We start from the raw sequence: 26,139 nt of genomic DNA on the forward strand, positions 1-26,139 counted from the left end.
ACTGTCTGCTCGGGTGTTCTTGGAGATCACGAAGTGCTGGGGCATGTCGACCTTGGATCTGATGGCGACCTCGGCCAATTGCCAAGTGCTGCGGTTCTTCAGCAGAGGACGGGACCCTCGATCTCTGGGGGTCGATGCTCTTCTCCAGCAGTGGCCAGTACAGGAGCTTCTCTATGTGTTCCCGCCTTGGCCTATGCTGGGCAGAATTCTCGGCCGGGTGGCGAAACATCCAGGCCGGGTGGTCCTGGTGGGTCCAGACTGGCCCAGACGCCCTTGGTATGCGGACCTGATCCGGCTTTCCGTAGACAGTCCTCTGCAGCTTCCAGCGGAGCGGGGCCTCTTACATCAGGGTCCCATGGTGATGGAGGATCCCTACCCCTTTGGTCTTACGGCCTGGCTCTTGAGCGGAAGCGGCTGAAGAAGAAGAGCTTCTCGGACAAGGTGTTATTAGGAAGGGTATGGAGTCCAGGTGTGCGGATGTTATAATGCCGTTGTATCGCTCCATGGTGCGACCGCACCTGGAGTATTGTGTTCAATACTGGTCTCCGTATCTCAAAAAAGATATAGTAGAATTGGAAAAGGTACAGCGAAGGGCGACGAAAATGATAGTGGGGATGGGACGACTTTCCTATGAAGAGAGGCTGAGAAGGCTAGGGCTTTTCAGCTTGGAGAAGAGACGGCTGAGGGGAGATATGATAGAAGTGTATAAAATAATGAGTGGAATGGATCGGGTGGATGTGAAGCGACTGTTCACGCTATCCAAAAATACTAGGACTAGAGGGCATGAGTTGAAGCTACAGTGTGGTAAATTTAAAACGAATCGGAGAAAATTTTTCTTCACCCAACGTGTAATTAGACTCTGGAATTCGTTGCCGGAGAACGTGGTACGGGCGGTTAGCTTGACGGAGTTTAAAAAGGGGTTAGATAGATTCCTAAAGGACAAGTCCATAGACCGCTATTAAATGGACTTGGAAAAATTCCGCATTTTTAGGTATAACTTGTCTGGAATGTTTTTACGTTTGGGGAGCGTGCCAGGTGCCCTTGACCTGGATTGGCCACTGTCGGTGACAGGATGCTGGGCTAGATGGACCTTTGGTCTTTCCCAGTATGGCACTACTTATGTACTTATGTACTTATGTCATTGCCACTATGCTGAGAGCACGGAAGCGCTCTACTTCTACTACATACGCCAGGGTATGGCGTACCTTTGTATCATGGTGCGAGGCAGGATCCCTGTCGCCCTTCATGGCGCCAATTGCTTCAGTGTTGGCGTTCTTGCAAGAAGGTCTGGAGAAAGGCCTGCTGCTCAGCTCTCTTAAGGTCCAGGTAGCGGCTCTAGCTTGCTTCAGGAGTCCCCTGAAGGGTGCTTCCCTGGCTTCTCAGCCATATCTGGTGCGTTTTCTCAAAGGGGTTAATCACCTACGCCCTCCTCTGCACTCAATAGTGCCTACGTGGAATCTCAATCTGGTGCTGCGGGCCTTGCAGAAGCCGCCCTTTGAGCTATTATTGCGGCTGTCTCTGAAGGACCTGACGTTGAAAGCAGTCTTTTTGTTGGTAATCGCTTCAGCCAGGAGGGTTTCCAAGATCCAGGCGCTCTTGTGTAGAGAGCCGTTCCTGTGGTTCACGGAGGCAGGAGTGTCTATTCGCCCAGTGCCTTCCTTCCTGCCCAAGATTGTTTCTCGCTTCCATGTGAATCAGCAGCTTTGTCTACCCTCCTTCCGTAGGGAGGATTATCCAGAGGAGTATCGTGCTCTCAGATGCCTGGATGTTAGACTAGCTATCATCAGATACTTGGAAGTGACTAACGATTTCCGGAAGTCAGATTACTTGTTCGTGCTGTTCGCGGGCCCCTGCAGGCATCTAAACCTACCGTGGCACGTTGGGTCAAGGAAACGATTGCGGCGTCCTATGTGGCCGCAAGGAAGGTGCAGCCTATCCAGCTGAAGGCTCATTCTACTAGAGCACAGGCGGCTTCGCTGGCAGAGTCCAGGTCCGTTTCTTTGAAGGAGATTTGCAGATCGGTGACTTGGGCATCGGCTCATACCTTCTCTCGGCATTATCGCTTGGATGTGGCAGCACGGGCCGAGGCCCAGTTTGGAGCTTCAGTGTTGCGTTCTGGGATTTCCATGTCCCGCCCTGGGTGAGTACTGCTTGGGTACATCCCACCAGTCTATGGATTGATCTGCTTGATGATATGGAAGGTAAAATTATGTATCATACCTGATAATTTTCTTTCCATTAATCATAGCAGATCAATCCATAGTCCCTCCCAGATATCTGTACTGTTTGTTCTAGTTCAGTTATATTTCAGGTTCAAGTTTAGACTTCAGTTCCTGTTCAGGAGGACTTCGAGTTGAAGTTCTTCTACTTGGATTTCCCTGGAGTTGGGACGACTTTGTGTTACAGTGAGCTGCTGCTTCTTTCCCCCTGTTTTGACGGTGGTTGGTTTCATAACTAAATTATGCCAGTGCTCCCTCCCGCTTCGTGTGGTAGTAGGGTAGCTTTATTCCCCTCTCACTTTGGCGGTGATGGGTTAAGCCAGCTCCTCCCGCGGTTGCAGTAGCAGGACATGCCAGTTCCCCCCGCGTCAGCGGGTGTGGGTGCCCCCCCCCCACTTCGGCGGTGGTTGGGTGGCGGAGTGTCCCTTTGTGGGTGTAATTCTCTATGTTTGGTGATTCCTGCGGATGGAGCTTTGATATCGACTATACTGATGATTTCCTGGTAGCAAATGACCACATATAGAGAGACAAAAGATTGCTCTATTTCCACCTGCTGGTAGATGGACACAACCCCACCAGTCTATGGATTTATCTGCTATGATTAATGGAAAGAAAATTATCAGGTATGATGCATAATTTTACCTTACATTAAAAACCTTGTGTTAAATCACATTAATGCGTATCGTTGTGCATTAATGCATTTTAGTAAATCTAGCTTTAAATTTATAGCTGAGGCATTGGATGATAAAGTGACTTGTGTGTTTATAAAATGGCCTTGATTCTTGTGCAGAGTGTCAGTGGGAGAAGCGGGATTTGAGCCATAGAGGGGCATAATCGAATGAGGCGCCCAAGTTTTCATGAGGGCGTCCTTGCAGGACGGCCCCCGCGAAGGGGCGGGGAAACCCATATTATCGAAACAAGATGGGCATCCATCTTTCATTTTGATAATATGATCGGGGACACCCAAATCTCAACATTTAGGTCGACCTTACAGATGGTCGTCCCCGGTTTTTGGCCATAATGGAAACCGAGGACGCCCATCTCAAAAACGACCAAATTCAAGCCCTTTGGTCATGGGAGGAGCCAGAATTTGTAGTGCACTGGTCCCCCTGACATGCCAGGACACCAATTGGGCACCCTGGGGGGCACTGCAGTGGACTTCAGAAATTGCTCCCAGGTGCATAGCTCCCTTAATTTGGGTGCTGAGCCCCCCAACCCCCCCCCCCCCAAAAAAAAAAAACCCACTCCCTACAACCTTACACCACTCCAATAGCCCTAAGGGGTGAAGGGGGGCACCTACATGTGGGTACAGTGGGTTTTGGAGGGCTCATATTTACCACCACAAGTGTAACAGGTGGGGGGTGGGCCTTGGTCCGCCTGTCTGAAGTGCACTGCACCCACTAAAACTGCTCCAGGGACCTGCATACTGCTGTCATTGAGCTGGGTATGACATTAGAGGCTGGTAAAAAAAACATTTTTAAGTTTTGGGGTTTTTTTTTTTTTTTTTTTTTAGGGTGGGTGGGGGTTGGTGACCACTAGGGGAGTAAGGGGAGGTCATCCCCGATTCCCTCTGGTGGTCATCTGGTCAGTTCGGGCACCTTTTTGAGGCTTGGTCGCAAGAAAAAATGGACCAAGTAAAGTTTGCCAAGTGCTCATCAGGAATGCCCTTTTTTCCATTATCGGCCGAGGATGCCCATGTGTTAAGCACGCCCCATTCCCGCCTTCGCTATGCTTACGATACTCCCCCGTGAACTTTGGTCGTCCCCGTGACGGAAAGCAGTTGAGGACGCCCAAAATTGGCTTCCCCTTTGTGATACTATGCTCTTTTGTATTATCATTCACTAGATTTCTCCAGAATTGATATGTTTATCATTGTTCTTTTACCTTGGGCAGTATTTGAGAAGGCAATTAACACACTAAGAACATAAGCATTGCCATACTCGGAAGAGACCAAGGTCCCATCAAGCTAGAGGCCAACAATTTCAGTTTTGGGTTTTTTTGATGCGCTGAAACTGGCCCAAAATCCTTTTTCTGCCTAGTTTTGGTTTTGGCCAAAAGATTGTTTTAATTTTTGGCCATGTTTTTGGTTTCAGCCTAAAATGACTGTGTTTTCAGTGGAAGCCAAAAATTTGTGCTTTGTCTCATTTGTGTCTCTCTTCACATCTACATGCCCCCCCCTCCCCCAGGACCTATTTTACAGTTTCTGTGGGGTGTAATTGGGACAGAAACAATTCCCAGAACTCCTGCCTATTCTGGACCTTCTCTCAAAATGGCTGCGTGACTGGGGCATCGCTCTTGTCCTGACTACACCACTAGACCACCAGGAATTGTATTATTATTATTATTTGTTTTTACTGCAATTGCAAGTAATGTAGTTATGTTGCACAATAGCTTATATGGGGCTCCTTTTACTAAGGTACACTAATGGATTTAGCGCGTGCTAACGATTTGCACGTGCTAATTGTTAAGAAGTCCATAGGAATAAAATGGGCTTCTTAGCATTTTAGCACATGCTAATTGTTAGTAACACAAGACTACCATTAGGAGATGACTGCACCATTTTGAACCAAGTGCCAGCAAGAGTAGGAGCAAATGGGGATCACTCCTGCTCCAGACTCAGTTAAAAATCGTGGTGGCCCAGTGAGCTCAGGCTCTCCCCCCTGAGGGCTATGTGGCCCAATGTACACTTGACCTCAGCACCTGTCACAGAGAGGCCCTTGACCAGAGAGGCTCCGTTCCCCCCCCCCCCCCCATCCCCCTTGGATCAATAATACTTGACCTGATCTAGGGAGACATCCAGCAGTGTCCTGTTCCTCCTGCCATCATATTGGAAAAATTTGGCGCTTGGCCCCTAGTGCTATGTCAGGGCACACAACTAGGGATCAGGTACTGCCAGTTATCAAGATGGTGGTGGGTGGATCAAGAGCCCACATAACGCCTCCCTGGACCAGGTAAGTATTATTGGTCCAGAGGGGTACTGCAGCATGGAGGTGGCATGGTCAAGAACCTCTCTGTGTAGGGTTCCCAAGACCAGATAACCTTAGATGAGCTTGCTTATCCATTGAAGGATAGTTTACTTCAGTTAGAAAAAAAAAATCTGGAGATGCTCCCATTCAGTTAAACCCTGCTGAGCTAGCCTGCTGCTATCACTCCTAACCTTGAACTGGCTAAATAAGCACAGAAGCATAGGGCAGCAAAACAGCTGTCCTAACTTTATGCACCGAGTTAACCAGACAGTGGTCTGAATATCAGATAGTGCCTTGTTAACTTCTAGTCAGCAGACATACCTGGATATTCAGTGCCTGGAGTTGTGCATGCCCTGGCATTCAGTATTTGGGTTTAGGTCAGCCTGCAGCTAGAAGCAGCTTGTAAGCCACTTAGCGCCATGGGCTAAGTATTACCCTAGTTCTGTTTATACAGAATACTATGGCCCTAGAGGTACCTTTTTAGGATTCTCATAAATTCCCACAGGTCCTGCTTTCATTGGTACTTCATTTTTTGACAGTTGGGATTTGATATACTGCATTTCTGTGATTACAGTAGAGGAGTGTGGTAGCCGTGTTAGTCCACTCTTAAGGTTATCAATAGAAATCAAACAAAATAAAACATGGAAAAGAAAATAAGATGATACCTTTTTTATTGGACATAACTTAATACATTTCTTGATTAGCTTTCGAAGGTTGCCCTTCTTCATCAGATCGAAAATAAGCAAATGTGCTAGCTGACAGTGTATATAAGTGAAAACATTCAAGCATTACTATGACAGTCTGACAGGGTGGGAGGATGGGGGTGGGTAGGAGGTATGCATGGGGACATCAAAGCATATCATTGATATTCTAACAGGATGGGTGTGGATAGGTGAGGGGTAGGGTGATCAACAGAGAAATACAGCTTTATGGTTTATAATGGGCTAGGAACCCCAGATCCTTGTTAAGTCCTTTCTGTTGGGTGTTAAAATATTCAATCATTCTGACTTCAAAGGTCTTACGTTTTTGTATGGTTTTAAAGTTACCTTTCAGGATTCTCACTGTGAAGTCACTGGTACAGTGTCCTGGTCCTGTAAAATGCTGGCCAACATGGGTGGGAGCCCTACTGGCACCAGTATTGTTCATGTGATGTCTATGTAAATTGAATCTTGTCTTAAGCATCTGGCCTGTTTCTCCAATATAGCATCCTTCGTTACATTTTTTACACTGAATGATATATACCACATTGGAAGATGAGCAAGTGAAAGATTCCTTTATGTTGAATATCTTTCCTTTGTGGATGACTGTGGGGTCCTGTGAAATATTTTGGCATAGTTTGCAACTGGATAAATTACAGGGAAGTGTGCCCTTCTGTTCCTTTTCAGTCTGTGATGGAAGTTTACTTCTGATTAGCTTGTGTTTTAAGTTGGGTGGCTGTCGGAAGGCCAGTATTGGTGGGAATGGGAATATCTCTTTCAGTAATTCATCCTCCTGGAGTATAGGTTGTAGATCTCTTATGATTTTTCTCAGTTTTTCCAGCTCTGGATTGTATGTCACTACAAGGGGGATTCTGTCTGTGGATTGTTTCTCCTTGTACTGTAGCAGATTCTCCCTGGGTGTTTTGAGGGAGGAGGCAATATTCTTGGAGATTATTTTGGGGTTGTAGCCTTTCTGTTTGAAGGATGCAGTCAGGCTTTTAAGGTGTCTGTCTCTGTCCCCTGGGTCAGAGCAGATACGGTGGTATCTTGTGGCTTGGCTGTAAATGATGGATCTTTTTGTATGTGAAGGATGGAAGCTGGAGTTGTGGAGGTAGCTGCATCTGTCTGTGGGTTTCTTGTATATAGATGTTTGTATACAGCCATCACTGATTGAGACCGTGGTGTCCAAAAATTGACTTTTTCTGGGGAGTAGTCAATTTTGAATCTGATTGTAGGATGGTATGTATTGAAGGCAGAATAAAATTGTTTCAGAGTTTCTTCACCCTCCGTCCAAATCATGAAAATGTCATCGATGTACCGGTAGTATTTTAGAGGTTTGGTCTGGTGTGTATTCAGAAATGTCTCTTCCAGCTCAGCCATAAAAAGGTTGGCATATTGGGGTGCTGTCCTGGTGCCCATCGCAGTGCCCATTATTTGTAGATAGATATTGTTAAAGCGGAAGTAGTTGTGAGTTAAAATGAATTTGATTAATTTTGTAATAGTTTCTGGTGAGTACTGATGGTCCAGTGTGGATTTTTTTAGGAGTCTTCCACATGCAGCTATGCCATCCACATGTGGAATGTTGCTGTATAGTGATTCTACATCCATCGTGACCAGAAGGGTGTTAGGTGGTAGTTGCTTGATATTTTTCAATTTATTCAGAAAGTCAAAGCAGTTTACATATTATATACAGATACTTATTTTGTACCAGGGGCAATGGAGGGTTAAGTGACTTACCCAGAGTCACTACTATTACATTACAAAGCCATACCAGTATATTTTTTGGAATTTGTTATTGACCCTTTCATTTTAAATTATATAATTTCCTCAGATTTGATGGTGGTAATGTTGAAAAGTCACCGAAGCCTCACTTCTGTCCCTCCCTCTAGAGGCAGGAGCTCCCATTGCCCGCAGATGATAGCGATGGCAGCGACAAGGAGGATGAGCAGCCACAGGTGGTGGTCCTGAGGAAAGGGGACCTGACTGCTGATGAAGCAGCAAAAATTAAACAGAAGATCAAGGAAGATACCAAGTCAGGTATTTGCCTTGTCAAATTATTCCAAATTAAAAAGCACTCACTTGAAAGATCAAAGAGGCAGGCAGGTACCCCCCCTCCCAATGTCTTGGGGGTTCTTATACTGTCCTCATTTAAAGATTGGTGACAGGTAGAAGGGCCTTGCATTTGCATTGGAAATGGAAAGAGTTAAATCCTCCTAATTTTTTATGACTGTTGTACCGGGGCTTGTCAGGTTGGGGCTGTTACTGCTCACTTTGCATGGTAGATAATACTGGTTCCATGGGTCATAGGTTTCAGTGGTTTATTACTTATATTCCACCTTTACCCAAGGTGGATGACAATGCAATGTACATAATCTCAAAAAGCATAAAAACTATTTGCAAACTAACTACAAAAAGAATATAACATTAAAAACAGACAAAATAAACCAGTCCATTAGGGCTGATAACCCAAGATTAGGTTCTATTCAAATATATTCTATATGCTGCTTTAAACAAATAGCTTCTTAAAGCTTTTTTAAAGGCAGAAGTGTATTTCAACAGCCTCAAGGCTAATGGTTACTGGTCGCCATATATAGAATCTGGGGGTTTGTGTCTATGGAGGAAAAAGGTAGTAATTTCGACCCTTAATGCCCCATTGCAAGGTGCAGAAGTCCATAGCCAGTGTGCATATGTGCTATATGTTGGTATCTCTGTGTCTGAGGTAACTGCCTCTTTGCTTTACCTGTTGTCAGGGCCCAAGTCTCTCTGTCCCGCTCATGCTCCTCTAAAATTTCTCTATCTCACATTCCCCTCCCTCGTCTCTTCTCTCTATATGTCAGCCTTCCCCAATCCCCACCAGTCTCCTGTTTCTGCCTTCCCACTCATCACCAGCCTGCCAGCTTCATCTGCTGCACTTACCCACCAGTCAGCTTAAGCCAGCCTCCCTACCCTTTTACCTTGCCAGCTGCAACCCTGTTACAGCTGACCTATTCTCATCGGCACCGTAAGTTTGAGTCACAGAGTAGGTGAACTCCCTCATCTGTCCTGTGAGATTGAGTCAGATAGAGGAGTTCATGCACATACTGTTTAAGTTTATGATTGGTCTTAGTTTTCCAAAACTTTTTTGATAATTTATACTACAATGCACATTTTGTCTTATTGCACCATCCATATAAACATGACAAACCCAGTTCACATTTTCTTCATAGAACATATCACATTGCCCTGTCTACACTTTAACTTATCACTCCCTTCTCTCTGTCTTTCTCTACACGGGTCATGTACCACCTGCACGTTGTCCTCCCTCTATTGTTTATGCCATGTTTCTTCCACCATCCACTGTGCTGTCTACAACACACTTCACGGCGCATGCTCCTTCCTCCCTTTTGGCGCCTTTCTTTAGCCTTTTAAACCTCTTTCCACACAGCGCTCGCCTTTTTCACAGCGAACTAGCGGCGCATAGCAGCCATACCCTCTACAACACAACAAAGGTCTTTCTTAAGGTAAGAATGCTCCAATTACTCATCTTTTGTCTTCCCTAACCCAACTTTACTTATACGCCAACTGCGCACCCAAGCCTTTTTCACAATTTGTCACATTGTCGTTTTCTCCTCGTTGTTATGCCCTGCTCTTTTTCCCCCGCAGTTATATTTTGAACACTGTATCACACTGGGAAGTATTTTCCAATCCCACCATACTTTACATCACAGTTTCCTCCGGTTTGAGTTGTCCTTAGTTTGTATGTACTTTTCATCATAGTTCCCTCCAGTTTAATTTATTTCCATCATGTCAGACCCTTCCTTTTTATTCCTTTCACTTTACACACACTGAGGCATCACCTCCTTACTGCACAGTCTTGCTCCCTACCTTTTCTAACAGTCATTTACCAACATTGTTTTCAGACCAACACATTACTTACAAGAGACTACATCCTGTAAGCTTTGTCCATTAACTTTTCAAGGTAAAGTATCAAGGTTAGTATTCACACCACAAACTTAAGGTCATCTCGACAATATTTTTCGTCGTTACTTACCGTTTTGTATATCTCCATACTAGTTATTATTCATGGTAATTTAACATTTTTACAGTCGTCCAACGTTACTTCCAATTACTGTTTTACTTTATATATTTACTCACTGTTTTTACCCATTGGTCATATGTTCGTATATACTTACTCATTTATTGTCTTACTTTATTTTTATACTAGGAAAAAAGGCCCATTTCTGAAACCAATGAAATGGGCGCTAACAAGGTTTTCCTCAGAGTTATGTTTGAGAGAGTGTGTGTGAGAGTGACTGTGTGAGAGAGAGAGAGTGAATGTGCGAGTGTGTGTGTGTGACAGAGAGAGAGTGAGACTGGGTGCGAGTGTGTCTGTGAGAGAGTGTGTGTGTGAGAATGAGAGTGTGTGCCATGGGCCCCCCCTCCCTTCCTCCCAGTTCCAGGGTCCCCCCCCCCCTCCGAGTTCCAGGGTCGTCCCCCCTCCCTCCAAGTTTCAGGGTCCCCCCTCCCTCCAAGTTTCAGGGTCCCTCCCTCCGAGTTTCAGGTTCCCCCCCCCCCCCTCCCTCTCTCCGAGTTTCAGGGTCCCCCTCCCTCCCTCTCTCTGAGTTTTGGGGTCCCCTCCCTCCCAGTTCCAGGGTCGTCGTTCCAGCACCCCTCCGAATTTTAGAAGTCATATTCACTTACCAAGTCGGGGTTACGGTCACATATGGGTCGACATCCGCGTCGGCCCAGGAATGGGCATTTTGCAAGCAAAATATAAAAAAAGTTTTGCTAGTCTTCTGTCACGCGTGCACCATGCATGTGCGGACCAATTTCCCGCCTGTTGTATGAACGCGTTCCTCAGTTTTCTTTTCTCCGTGTTGAGGTGTGGTAGAGTTTTTTTCTGCACTCCTCTCAGGCCTGGGAAAGAGTCTTCATTCGTTTTGTGGCTTTTTGCCTTCTTTTCTTTTTTCAAAATTCTAGTTTAAAAAAAAAAACCTTCCTGTAGTTTCTTTATTTTTGCCCCTTTTAAAGTTTCCTTTGTTTTTGGCGGTCGGGTTGTTCCCTTCTTTTTGTGCTTTTTTTCTTCTAACAGGCACAATCGCGTCTTTTGATTTCGCCGAAGCCATTTTTCCTTCCATGTCATCGAAGACACCCAACGGCTCCTTTGCATAATGTACTGAAGGGAAGTCCTGATACGAAACTGGTCGTTCCCTCTTTCTAATCCCGTGATCCCAAAAAAAACTGAATCCCAATATCGGATCCACGAGGAACATGGATTGATGAGGTCTCAGCTACCTCACAAATTCCATGGTGGTGGACTCCGCTCTCAAAAGAGCCAAGTGCACTAGGGACTATGCCTCGGTGCCCCCAGGCAGAGAATCTAGAACCTTGGACTCTTCTGGGAGGAAGGCGTATAAGGCTGCTATGCTCGCTGCCAAAATCCAGACATACCAGCTCTCCACGTGCATCCACTTGCGGAACTCAGTGAGGCAACTATCTAGCTTGGTTGATGCACTCCCTCCGGAGCAGGCCGAGCCTTTTTGCCAGGTGGTCAGGCAGCAGAAGGCGTGTCGAAAAATCCTGGCCAGGGTTACGTTCGACACTTTTGATGTAGCATCCAGGATCGCTGCCCAAGGTATAGTGATGTTCAGACTCTCATGGCTGCATGTTTCTGACCTGGATCATTCGGTCCAGCAGCGGATGGCGGATGTTCCTTGCCGGGGGTGGGTGGGGGGATAACCTTTTTGGTGAGAAAGTAGAGGATCTAGTTGACCAGCCCAAGAAGCACAATGAAACTATGGATTCTCTCTCCCGCCGGGCGTCTTCTGCTACTACCTCCTCATCCAGTCTGCCCAACAAGATAACTCATGTGCTAATTTTTGTGCATACCTTACCTTGATTTGTATCTGTCTTTTTCAGGGCACAGACCGTATAAGTTTGCCCAGCACTAGCCCCGCCTCCCAACCACCAGCCCCGCCTCCCACCACCGGCTCTGCCATCCAATCTCCGCTAAGCTCCTGAGGATCCCTTCCTTCTGAACAGGATTCCTTTGTTTATCCCACGCATGTTTGAATTCCGTTATGGTTTTCATCTCCACCACCTCCCGCGGGAGGGCATTCCAAGCATCCACCACTCTCTCCGTGAAAAAATACTTCCAGATATTTTTCTTGAGTCTGCCCCCCTTCAATTTCATTTCATGTCCTCTAGTTCTACCACATTCCCATCAACGGAAAAGTTTAGTTTGTGGATTAATACCTTTCAAATATTTGAACGTCTGTATCATATCACCCTTGTTTCTCCTTTCCTCCAGGGTATACATATTCAGGTCAGCAAGTCTCTCCTCATATGTCTTGTAATGCAAATCCCATACCATTCTTGTAGCTTTTCTTTGCACCACTTCAATTCTTTTTACATCCTTAGCAAGATGCGGCCTCCAAAACTGAACACAATACTCCAGGTGGGGCCTCACCAACGACTTATACAGGGGCATTAAAACCTCTTTTCTTGTGCTGGTCACACCTCTCTCTATACAGCCTAGCATCCTTCTAGTTACGGCCACCGCCTTGTCACACTGTTTCGTCACCTTCAGGTCATCAGATACCATCACCCCAAGATCCCTCTCCCCGTCCATACCTATCAGACTCTCACCACCTAACACATACGTCTCCCGTGGATTCCTACTCCCTAAGTGCATCACTTTGCATTTCTTCGCATTGAATTTTAATTGCCAAACCTTAGACCATTCTGCTAGCTTCCTGAGATCCTTTTTCATGTTTTCCACTCCCTCCCGGGTGTCCACTCTTACAGATCTTAGTATCATCCTCAAATAGGCAAACTTTACCTTCTAACCCTTCGGCAATGTCAATCACAAATATATTGAACAGAATCGACCCCAGCACCGATCCCTGAGGCACTCCACTACTCACCTTTCCCTCATCCGAGCGAATTCCATTAACCACCACCCTCTGGCGTCTGTCCGTCAACCAGTTCCTAATCCAGTTCACCATTTTGGGTCCTATCTTCAGCCCGTCCAGTTTATTTAAGAGCCTCCTGTGGGGAACCGTGTCAAAAGCTTTGCTGAAATCTAAGTAGATTATGTCTATTATGTCCATGATTCAATTCTCCGGTCACCCAGTCAAAGAATTCAATGAGATTCGTTTGGCACGATTTCCCTTTGGTAAAACCATGTTGTCTCGGATCTTGCAACTTATTGGTTTCCAGGAAATTCACTATCTTTTCCTTCAGCATCGCTTCTATTACTTTTCCAATAACCGAAGTGAGGCTTACCGGCCTGTAGTTTCCAGCTTCTTCCCTATCGCCACTTTTGTGAAGCGGGACCACATCCGCCGTTCTCCAATCCCTCGGAACGTCTCCTGTCTGCAAGGATTTATTAAACATATCTTTAAGAGGACCAGCCAGAACCTCTCTGAGCTCCCTCAATATCCTGGGGTGGATCCTGTCTGGTCCCATGGCTTTGTCCACCTTTAGATTTTCAAGTTGTTCATACACACTCTTCCGTGAACGGTGCTATATCCACTCCATTCTCATTTGTACTTATGCCAGTCAATCGCAGTCCTTCTCCAGGATTTTCTTCTGTGAAAACAGAACAAAAGTATCTATTTAGCAAATTTGCTTTTTCTTCATCATTATCCACATAGCGGTTTGTAGTATCTTTTAGTCTCACAATTCCCTTTTTAGTCATTCTCCTTTCACTAATATACCTGAAGAAATTTTTGTCACCCCTCCTTACATTTCTAGCCATTTGTTTTTCCACTTGCACTTTCGCCAGACGTATCTCTCTCTTGGCTTCTTTCAGTTTCATCTGGTAGTCCTCCCCATGTTCTTCTTGAGTTTTTTTATATTTCTGGAACGCCAACTCTTTAGCCTTTATTTTCTCAGCCACTTGCTTGGAGAACCATATCGGTTTCCTTTTTCTCTTGCTTTTATTTTCTTTCCTTACATAAAGGTTTGTGGCCCTATTTATAGTTTCTTTCAGCCTGGACCACTGTCCTTCCACTTCTCGTTCGTCCTCCTAGTCCATCAGCTACTTCCTTAGGTATTCCCCCATTTTACTAAAGTCAGCACGCTTGAAGGCCAGTACTTTGAGTTTTGAGTGGCTGCCCTCCACTTCAGCCGTCATATCAAACCAACCCGTTTGTTGGTCACTGCTGCCCAGGTGGGAACCCACTCGGACATTTATGAGCACCAGATCCAGCGTTGCGCCCTCCCTCGTGGGTTCAGTCATCATTTGTCTCAGCAGAGCACTTTGAAAAGCATCCACGATCTCTCTACTTCTTTCCGATTCCGCAGATGGAACCTTCCAATCTACATCCGGCAGATTGAAATCTCCCAGCAACAGCACCTCTCTCTTGTTTCCCAACTTTTGAATATCTGCGATCAGTTCTTTATCTAATTCTTCCAATTGTGTCGGAGGTCTGTGGACAACACCCACGTGGACAGAGGTTCTATTATCTCTTTTTAAGGTGATCCATATCGCTTCTTCCTTTCCCCAGGTTCCTGTCATTTCGGTCGCTGTGATATCATTTCTCACATATAGGGCTACTCCTCCACCTTTACGACCCTCTCTATCCTTCCTAAATAGATTATAGTCTGGTATGTTTACATGGGAACCATTGAGCCACGTCTCCGTGATTGCAACAACGTCTAAGTCTGCCTCCAACATCAGGGCTTGAAGGTCATGAACTTTATTGCTTAGACTGCGAGCATTTGTGGTCATCGCTTTCCATCTACATTTCCTGGTATGTGCTTCAACATTTGTGATTTGGGGGTGTCTTTTCTCTTTGGGTACCTTCATATCCTTTTGTTCCAACTTCATTGCTTTCTCTTCTGCCTCAGTTCTATTTTCAGGATCATCACTGTGCTGTAATGGAGCAAAAGAATTCTGTAGGGGCAACACTTGTGAGGGCGGATGCTTTTGTGTCACATAACGAAGTCTGCCTGAGCCTACTGTGAGCCATCTATTCTTAGGTGGTTCTATTCTTTGAGGCAGTGGTGAGAAGTTGGTATGATTCTGTGCAGTCCTAGAAGCTACTTTAAGTGCATCCAATTCCTGCTTTACTTTACTGAGCTCTTGTTTTAAACTAGATAGCTGAAGACAGATAGGACAAGACTTAAGTCTCCAGATGATTGGCCTTGAAATTAAAGCACCACAGTTGTTACAGAGAATAAGTCATCCTGATTGGTTGAAATGGGTATGTACAGGTGTACTATGTTGGGGTGAACAGTCTGTAAGATTGCCTGTGTATGACTGAGGAGTAAAGTTAATGAGTTCTGGCTTGTCTATAAATGTGTGGAAAATCCTGGGGTGGGTGGGATTATAAGTCCCAGTGAGTCAGCTAAGTGCTGTATCAATGAGAGTTCTCTATGATCAGAATGGTAGAGTCTGATCAAGGAATTTTCAGTTCAAGATTAAACTTTCAAATTCCCCTGGAATATAACTTTCCTTTTGTAAATAGATCTAAATATTCCCAGTTGGGGGGAGGTTAATGATTTTTTTTAACAAAGGTGGCCTCTTATAATTTCCGACCGGTGGGTTCTTCAAATTGTCCAGTTAGGATACACCCTCAATCTGGAATCCAGTCCTCCAAATTGCCCACCGGGAGCTCAGTCCTACAGCTCCCAGCACAAGCAGGTACTTGCAGAGGAACTCTCCGCCCTTCTACAGGCCCAAGCAGTCGAACTCATTCCACCAGGGGAAGAAGGGCAGGGATTCTATTCTAGGTATTTCCTTGTGCAAAACAAAACGGGGGATGCGTCCCATCCTAGACCTAAGGGCCCTGAACAAATTTCTTGTCTGAGAAAAGTTCAAGATGGTTTCCCTAGGCACCCTTCTTCCCATGATTCAGGAAAACAATTGACTATGCTCTCTGGACTTAAAGGATGCTTACACCCACATCTTGATACTTCCAGCTCACAGGAAATATCTTCGATTTTGGCTGGGAACACATCACTTTCAGTACCGTGTTCTGCCTTTTGGCGTGGTGTCTGCGCCCAGAGTGTTTACCAAATGCCTAGCTGTAGTCGCTACGCAGACTGGGAGTGCATGTGTTTCCTTATCTCGATGATTGGCTAGTGAAGAGCACCTCGAAGGAAGGTGCTCTGAAGTCCATGCAAATGACTATTCAGGTGCTAGGGCTACTGGGGTTCGTCATAAATTATCCCAAGACCCATCTCTCCCCAGTCCAATTCATTGGAGCCCTGTTGAACACTCAGACAGCTCGAGCTTATCTTCCCGAGGCAAGGGCGGACAACCTTCTGTCCCTGGTGTCCATGGTTCGAGCACCTCAGCAGGTCAATGCTCTGCAGATGTTGAGACTTCTGGGGCACATGGCCTCCAGAGTTCATGTCACGCCCATGACATGTCTGCATATGAGTTCAGCTCAGTGGACCCTAGCTTCCCAGTGGTTTCAATCTTCGGGGGATCTAGAGGATGTAATCAAACTGTCCACCGGCTTTCGGAATTCTCTTCAGTGGTGGGCGATTCGATCCAATTAGACCATGGGACAACCATTCCAAGTTCCTCAGCCTTGAAAAATGCTGACGATGGATGCATCTCTCCTGTGGTGGGGAACTCATGTAGATGGGCTTCACACTCAGGGAGCCTGGTCCTTTCAGGAAAGAGGTCTGCAGATCAACTTCCTGGAATTAAGAGCGATCTGGAATGCTCTAAAGGGTTTTAGAGATCTGCTGTCCAACCAAGTAATCTTAATTCAGACAGACAATCAGGTTGCCATGTTTTACACCAACAAGCAATGGGGCACCGGATCTCTCCCTCTGTGTCAGGAAGCCGTCCAGATGTGGCTTTCGGCTCACCATCACAGCATGTTTCTCCAAGCCACTTACCTGGCAGGCGTAAACAACAGTCTGGCCAACAGGTTGAGCAGCATAATGCAACTTCACGAGTGGTCACTGAACATGGGCGTAGTCTGCAAGATCTTCTGAGCATGGGGCATCCCCTTGGTGGATCTTTTTGCCACTCAGATCAATCACAAGGTCCCTCAGTTTTGTTCCAGGCTTCAGGCCCATGACAGACTGGAGTCAGATTCCTTTCTCCTATATTGGGGGACAGGCCTTCTGTATGCGTATCCTCCCATATCTCTAGTAGGGAAGACTTTGCTGAAATTCAAGCAAGACTGCGGAACCATGATCCTGATTGCATCCTTCTGGCCACGTCAGATTTGGCTGACAGGACGTGCAGAGAGGAGCTCCGGTCAACTGGACAATCGGAGACCCTACTTTAAAGGCTCTGATTAACAGCTCTGACAGCCAGCTACCCAGCGCGACACCTGAAGCAGACGGCAAGCAGAAAGGCTGCGGTCCGGAATCAGACCCGCCAACTTACCTGAGAACTCCGGTGGCGAAAGCGCTGTCCAGAAGTGCACACGTGTGCGGCCCAGGCTGCCCTGCATTCCGCGACCCACACAGCCCTGAGGCCCAACTTGGTGCCCAGCGAAGTCGATCGCCGAATTGCTACTGACAGTGGATAAAATACTGCGAGCAGGAATCAGATTCGCAGAGAACCCTGTGCACCCAGGTGGTGAACGCTCCGACCTGCACTGAACGACCTGCACGGACCCAAGGAGCCGATCACTGAGCAACCGGCGAGCTTCGCCCTGCTCGGCCCTGAAGGAGCCGATTTACTGCGGCATCGAGACTGCGAACGGGAATCAGATCCGCGGCATTCAAACGGAACATTTACTCCACTACCTATCAAGTGATCCTGCCGAAAAGTGACCACAAGGTGACTACGACCCTGATTCTTCACCTACCTCGTGGCCACAGCGGCTCCTGAAGTTGCCCACAAGGCGACTATGACCCTGATTCTTCACCTACCTCATGGCCACAACGGCCCCCGGAGTTCACCTATACCCGGACCGAGATCGCAACCGCAGACTTGCCCCGAGGAATTTGGCCGGCGAACACTCTGACCGGAGTACTCACCTAGGTCTGATGTAGCGAAGGACCAGGGGTCCAATATAGGTCTTTAGAACAGGAAGGAGCCCGGAAAGGGCCCGAATTCACCAATCGAACAACTCCCGCAGAAACCGCAAAGAGGCTAATAACTGATCAAGTCATAGGGGAGAAGGGTGGAGACGACTACTTAAAACGCTGCTCCCTATTCCAGGAACAGCTCCCGATCTGGCCCGGAGAAGCCTTCACACAACGCAGGCTGAGACAGAAAGCTCCAGAACGAACACTGTCGCCCGAGACGTGGCTGACCCGATCTGAATCTGGTCAATAAAACTGCTGTTTAAACAGACCCCAGTGGCCTGTTGCATGCCACATGCAGTAGGCCGTCTGTCTTCTGGCAGGATCTTTGCCTACTTTGATGGGCTCCAAACAGCTCATGCGATCCAGCTTGTTCCAGCTTGTCAAAGATCTTGGCTAATTGACTGGTGGGATCTTGGCCTACTTTGGGGGCTCCAAACAGCTCATGAGATCCAGCTTGTTCCAGCCCTGCTGCTCCAGCCTATTCCAGCCCATCTGCTCCAGATTGTTTCAATCTGCCTGATCCAGTCACTACTTAGGCACCCGTAAACACCTCAGTCATAACTCATGGCCCCGATACACATTCTTTTCATTGCCCTGTCCCTTCCCAATCTTTTCCCCCTACCGCTGCCGACAGCAGGAACTCACTGCCCATCCATGCCCTCTCTCGTCCTGCTCACTATTACAATACCTTACCCACCCCCACCCCTCACCACCTCTCCTATCCCCCTCCTCCTTCCTAGCTCGCAACTTTCAACACTTCCTTCCTGCCATTAACCCATCCCCATTCCTCCTAAGCGCATCCCGGCTTCGTCGCCTTCATCGCCCTACCTCCCCCACTCTCCTCCGCACTCTCTTGCTCCTTCTCCTGCTATCCGCGGGAGACATCATTCCCAATCCAGGTCCCCCACACCTGTCCTCGTCCTATCCATGCAAACGATTCCGGGATGTCTCAAATCTCATCTCTGTTCCCCTCCTCCCCCCCCTCTTCCCTCCCCTTCTCGTGTGCCATGTGGAATGCCCGCTTGGTCTGCAACAAACTTCCCTTCACCCATGATCTCTTTATTTCCCGTTCCCTTCAACTGCTCGCCCTAACTGAAACCTGGCTCACCCCCGACGACTCTGCATCAGTCGCGGCCCTTTGCCATGGAGGTTATCTTTTCTCCCACACTCCCCGCCCAGCTGGCCGCGGTGGAGGCGTCGGGTTCCTACTCTCGCCCTCCTGTAGTTTTCAACCCCTCCTCCTACCGCAGTTTCACTGCTTCTCATCATTTGAAGTTCACTCCATCCGTCTATTCTACCCGCTGCCACTCAGAGTTGCAGTCATTTACAGCCCCCCTGATAAGTCCCTCCCTTCCTTCCTTCCTTCCTTACTGACTTCGATGCCTGGCTCTCAGTTTTTCTTGAACCCTCATCTCCGTCCCTCATTCTTGGAGACTTTAACATACACGCCGACGACCTATCCGACTTATGCTTCTCAGTTCCTCACTCTGACATTCTCCTTCAACCTCCAGCTGAGCTCCACCACCCCTACTCACCAATCTGGCCATTGTCTTGACCTCGTCCTCTCCTCTACCTGCTCACCCTCCAATTTCTGCGCCTCTGCTCTTCCTCTCTCAGATCATCACCTGATCACCTTCACACTTCATCACCCCCCCTCAATCCCGCCCAACACTAACCACTACTTCCATGAATCTCCAGGCTGCAAACCCTCCCACCTTATCCTCTCAAATCTCTAATCTCCTTCTGTCCCTCACTTCCTCCGAGTCTGTCGACAAGGCTGTCTCTACTTACAATGCCACTCTCTCCTCTGCTCTGGACACCCTTGCACCATCCATCTCCCGTCCCACAAGACGTACTAATCCCCAGCCCTGGCTGACCCCCTGCATCCGATACCTTCGCTCATGCGCCCAATCTGCTGAACGCCTCTGGAGGAAATCTCGCACCCATAGTAACTTCATTCATTACAAATTCATGCTATCCTCCTTCCAGTCCTCCCTATTCCTTGCCAAACAGGACTATTACACCCAATTGACTAATTCTCTCGGCTCCAACCCTCGTTGTCTCTTCGCCACCCTTAACTCCCTCCTCAAAGTGCCCTCCGCCCCCACCCCCACCCTCACTCTTTCCTCAATCACTGGCTGACTACTTCCGCGACAAGGTGCAAAAGATCAACCTCGAATTCACTACCAAGCCACCTCCTCCTCTTCACCCTTTAACCCACTCCAACCAACCAACCCAAGCCTCTTCCTGCTCTTTTCCTGATATCACCGAGGAGGAAACCGCCCACCTTCTCTCCTCCTCGAAATGCACCAACTGTTCCTCTGATCCCATCCCCACCAACTTACTAAACACCATCTCTCCTACTGTCACCCCCCCATCTGTCACATCCTCAACCTCTCTCTCTTCACTGCAACTGTCCTCGACTCATTCAAGCATGCTGTAGTCACACCACTCCTCAAAAAACCTTCACTAGACCCTACCTGCCCTTCCAACTACCGCCCCATCTCTCTCCTACCCTTCCTTTCCAAGATACTTGAACGCGACGTTCACAGCCGCTGCCTTGATTTTCTCTCCTCTCATGCCATCCTCGATCTGCTTAAATCCGGTTTTCACCCTCTACACTCGACAGAAACGGCACTCACTAAAGTCTGTAATGACCTGTTCCTTGCCAAATCCAAAGGTCTCTACTCCATCCTCATCCTCCTCGACCTATCCGCCGCCTTTGACACTGTCAATCATAAATTACTTCTTGCTGCACTATCCTCATTTAGGTTCCAGGGTTCTTTCCTCTCCTGGTTCTCCTCCTATCTCTCCCCCACCGTATCTTCAGAGTACACTTCCATGGGTCTTCCTCCACCCCCATCCCGCTCTCTGTTGGGGTTCCTCAGGGATCAGTCCTTGGACCCCTTCTTTTTTCAATCTACACCTTTTCCCTGTGCTCGCTGATCTCATCTCATGGTTTCCAATATCATCTTTATGCTGACGACACCCAGCTTTATCTCTCCACACCAAACATCACTGCGGAAACCCAGGCCAAAGTTTCGGCCTGCTTATCCGACATTGCTGCCTGGATGTCCAACCGCCACCTGAAACTGAACATGGCCAAGACCGAGCTCATTGTCTTTCCACCCAAACCCACGTCTCCTCTCCCTCCACTCTCTATCTCAGTTGATAACACCATCATCCTCCCCATCTCATCTGCCCGCAACCTTGGAGTCATCTTCGATTCCTCCCTTTCCTTCTCTGCCCATATCCAGCAGACAGCCAAGACCTGTTGCTTCTTTCTCTATAACATCAGCAAAATTCGCCCTTTCCTCTCTGAGCACACCACCCGAACTCTCATCCGTTCTCTCATTACCTCTCGCCTTGACTACTGCAACCTACTCCTCACTGGCCTCCCACTTAACCATCTATCCCCCCTTCAATCCATTCAGAACTCTGCTGCACGTCTTATCTTCTGCCAAGACCGTTATGCTCATATCACCCCTCTCCTCAAATCTCTTCACTGGCTTCCGATCAGGTACCGCATACAGTTCAAGCTTCTCCTACTAACCTACAAATGCACTCAATCTGCAGCCCCTCACTACCTCTCTACCCTCATCTTCCCTTACGCTCCTACCCGTAACCTCCGATCACAGGACAAATCACTCCTCTCAGTACCCTTCTCCACCACCGCCAACTCCAGGCTCCGTCCTTTCTGCCTCGCCTCACCCTATGCCTGGAATAAACTCCCAGAGCCCATACGCCAAGCCCCCTCCCTATCCATCTTCAAATCCTTGCTGTCGCTTTTGGCACCTCTACCCAAGAAATCTAGACTGCCCCAATTTTTGATTGACTGCACTTTTTGTCTTTTTGTCCGTTAGATTGTAAGCTCCTTTGAGCAGGGACTGTCCTTCCTTGTTATTTGTACAGCGCTGCGTAACCCTGGTAGCACTCTAGAAATGTTAAATAGTAGTTGTAGTAGTTCTTCTGGAGTTGTTCTCCGAAGAACCGTGGAGATTGGACTGTTTTCCAACCCTCATCACTCAGAACAAGGGGTCGCTTCTATATCCCAATCTCCAGTCTCTGGCTTTCACGGCCTGGATGTTGAGAGCTTAGAATTCACCTCCTTGGGTCTTTCAGAGGGTGTTTCCTCGAGTCTTGCTTGCTTCCAGAAAAGATTCCACGAAGAAGTGTGTTTCTTTCAAATGGAGGAGATTTGCCGTCTGGTATGACAACAAGGCCCCAGATCCTCTTTCTTGTCCTACACGGACCCTGCTTGAATACCTTCTACACATTTCAGAGTCTGGCCTCAAAACCAACTCAGTAAGAGTTCATCTTAGTGTGATTAGTGCCTATCATCGCCGTGTAGAGGGTAAGCCTATCTCTGGACAGCCTTTAGTTGTTCGCTTCATGAGAGGTTTGCTTTTGTCAAAGTCCCCTTTCAAACCTCCACCAGTGTCATGGGATCTCAACGTCATTCTCACTCAGCTAATGAAAGCTCCTTTTGAACCACTGAATTCCTTATCTGAAATACTTGACCTTGAAGGTCGTTTTCTTGTTGGCTGTTACTGTGAGCTTCAGGCCTTAGTAGTACATGCACCTTATATCAAATTTCATCACAACAGAGTAGTCCTCCGCACGCACTATAAGTTCCTGCCAAAGGTGGTGTTGGAGTTCCATCTGAACCAGACAATTGTCTTGCCAACATTCTTTCCCCGTCCTCATACCCGCCCTGGCGAAAGCAGTTTGCACACCTTGGACTGCAAGAGAGCATTGGCCTTTTACATGGAGCAGACAAAGCCCTTTAGATAGTTTACCCAGTTGTTTGTTTCTTTTGATCCCAACAGGAGGGGAGTCACAATCGGAAAACGCACAATTTCCAGTTGGCTAGCAGATTGCATTTCCTTCACTTATGTCCAAGCTGGGCTGACTCTGGAGGGCCATGTCACGGCTCACAATGTTAGAGCCATGGCTGCGTCAGTGGCTCACTTAGTCAGCCAAAAAACAATATACGAGGTATGGAAAAGTTTATCTCAAAAAATATATCAAATTCTACACTTTCCTTGTATTAGAATGATACTTAGTCAGCCTCCATTGAGGAGATTTGCAAGGCTGCAACTTGGTCATTATTCCACACATTCACATCTCACTACAGCCTTCAGCAAGATACCCGACGTGACAGTCGGTTTGGGCAGTCAGTGCTGCAGAATCTGTTTGGGGTTTAGAATCCAACTCCACCCAACTAGACCCATTTTTGTTATGTTCCAGGCTGCACTCTCAGTTGTTTATGGTTTCAGGTCAATCTCAGTTATGTCCTTGCTGTTGCAAGGCCCAATTGACTAATGTTCATTGTTTTGAGTGAGCCTGGTTGCTAGGGATACCCCCGATGTGAGAACAAGTGTCCTGCTTGTCCTCGGAGAAAGCGAAGATACGTACCTGTAGCAGGTATTCTCCATGGACAGCAGGCTGATCTCACAAACCCGCCCACCTCCCCTTTGGAGTTGATTTGTTTCTTTTTATGCTTTTGATTTTACTGAGGAACGCGTCCGTGGTGCGCACTGCACGCATGCCAGAAGACTCTGGCAAAACTTTTTTTATATTTTGCTTGCAAAATGCCGATTCCTGGGCTGACGCGGACGTCGACCCACATGTGAGAACAATCTGCCTGCTGTCCTCAGAGAATACCTCCTACAGGTATGTATCTTTGCTTTACTTATTTATTGCCTTACTTCTTGTTTTTACCTATTGGTCATGTCTTTGTATATTTTTTATATCCATGTAGACTCCTGAAGAAGGCACTCCTGTGCTGAAACAGGGTACCTTGTTGAGTCTTCTTTTAATTGAAAACATTTTTATTAAATTTTGTGGAAATCCAACTATAAATTACAACATTTGTTCTTCCCCCCACCCCCCTCATTTACAAACATCCCCATTCCAGTACAGCGGGAGATACATCACATTATATCTACCATCCAAAGCTAAGCTAATCCTTTAGTCGTAATAATAATTAGCAACCGCTTAAGTGGAACATTTCGGACCCTTTCTGACACCATATCTTATAATGTGCAGATTCACAATTGTCTTCTCCATCATATACATTATATTGACAGTTACATTTTTCTCCCTTCTCTTAATACCCCCCTCCCACTCCCCTTCCCCCCTTGCCTCCCCCCTACCCCTCTACCCCTCAAGGCCAGATATTCCTATGCAAAGAGTGGTTGTTACTTACTCAGTGCTGATGGTACTCTGTTCCCCCTATAAACCTCCTAATTGATTGAGAACATTACTGCGTGCCCTTGGGGCCAAAACTTGTATGTAAGCTTTCCATATCAGATAGAACTTTTTTTGTTTCTTAAAGTTCCATTGAACTTCTCTCAGCTCCATGAATAACAACGCATGTATTCTATTACGCCATTGCCAATATGAAGGCGCCTCTTGACAGACCCAGTTTGTTAAAATGCATTTTTTCCCTATTAAAAACGCTCTGTACAGTAAAAGATCAAGATGGGCATCGTTAGTACCTCCTATTGTCTCCTTTCCTAGTAACACATTTTCTGGGCTCATTGTGATAGGTTTATGCAATATTTGTGTCAGAAACCTATGTATCCCCCCCCAGAATTGTTGTATATTGGGGCAAGCCCACATGGCGTGAAAGTATGTACATTGTGGTCCTCCACACTTACCACATTGTGGGGAGTCTATTCCTCCCATGTGATACAGTCTATATGTGGAGGTATAGGCCCGGAACAATACTCTGCCTTGGCACTCTCTTAACTCTGCATTACTTATTCTCTGTGGAATATGCCTCATACTACTTAGTACTCTTTGTGCAGTGATTCTTTTGTTTAAGTCTTCTGTCCACTTCTCCTGTAAGTGTGTTTGCATTCTATGTGATATACTATGCTTAAGTCGTCTCTGTATTAAGGAAATGGTTATAGGTTCCTCTGAAGGTACCTCAAACAATTTTTCTATCATGGTAAGTACATCAATAGTTAGAGGTTGGCGTGGTAGACTTTCAATATAATGTGAGATCTGTCGATATGCAAATTTGTCTATCCACTGAAGCTCCCCCAAACCTAACGATTCCAATTTCTTGACACACCCATCCGACTCCACAATGTCCTGGAGGAGAGTAAGCCCGTATTGCTGCCATCGTCTAAATCTTGGACCATCTATACCCGGTAAAAATTCACCATTCCCTATTATAGGCAATAGTCTACTGTGATGTTCATCAAACTTCCAAATCCTGCCCAAATCTCGCCATACCAATCTAAGAGGTCTGATCACCACACTCCTCCGTAAATGTGCTGGCAACAACTTTAACTTTGCTTGTAGCACATATTGTAATTTCAGGGGGTGTACCCACTGCTCTTCCATCGTCCTTGGGGTATAATGTGAGGTTCCCAACAACCAGTCCCCTATATGCCTCAGCAAACTCGCTTTGTTGTAGCTTGTTAAATCTAACACCCCAAATCCTCCTCTACTCCATGGGTCCAATAGGTTTTGCCATTTGATCTGTGGGCGTCTCCTATTCCAAAAGAATTTGGAGAGGAGGCCCATCAGCTTTTTCCAATCTCTTTGAGTCAGATACAGTGGTAGGATCTGAAAACAATACAGCCACCTTGGAAACAAGATCATATTATACAACGAGATCCTCCCTGATAATGACAATGGTAGATTTATCCACTTCTCTAGCATCTGTTTCGTATGTTCTAACAATTGAGCTATGTTTAGTGAATACAATTTGGCCGGATCTCCTGGTAGCTGTATGCCAAGGTATTTAAACGAACAATTCGTTCTCTTAAAGGGGCACCCTAAGTTCGCCCATTCCTCCTCAGACATCCATAGGGCCTGGGCCTCAGACTTATCTAAGTTTAAGCAAAATCCTGAGTAATCCCCATATTCCCTAAAAATTTCCAGAAGTGTTGCCAATGAGTCTTTTGGGGTCCTAAGAATAACTAACAGATCGTCCGCAAATGCTGAGGTTGAGTCTTCTTTTAATAAAGAGTACTTCCAATACTGAACATCACCAGTCTGTTTTCTGAAGAACCTGGTTCTGTTCCCACTCCTTTATCTGCTTCTGCTCTGATGAAACATATTTGAAAAATAACTTTCTAAGCATTGATTTGTGGGTGCGGTAACGTCCTGGATATTGCAGTCCTCTCCCTTTTTGTACTTTCCTCTCAGCTTTTATATTAAACTATTGTATTTCATTCTCTTTCTCTCTCACAGTCTGTTCTCAGTGCACTCTCAATCCCCCCCCCTTTTTTTAAACTTATTCTA

At 46.7% G+C, this 26,139-nt stretch overlaps 1 protein-coding gene across 1 annotated transcript in view; it reads left to right on the forward strand.

The window, feature by feature from the left end:
- KIAA1143 (KIAA1143 ortholog) overlaps positions 1–26,139 on the forward strand; it is a 124,171-nt gene that overhangs the window by 63,654 nt on the left and 34,378 nt on the right. Inside the window, 1 exon segment of the mRNA XM_030209310.1 lies at positions 7,773–7,920. Within this exon segment, the coding sequence (XP_030065170.1) occupies positions 7,773–7,920 (148 nt within the window).

This window comes from Microcaecilia unicolor, chromosome 1, assembly GCF_901765095.1.
Source record: "Microcaecilia unicolor chromosome 1, aMicUni1.1, whole genome shotgun sequence".
Taxonomy (NCBI): Eukaryota; Metazoa; Chordata; class Amphibia; order Gymnophiona; family Siphonopidae; genus Microcaecilia; species Microcaecilia unicolor.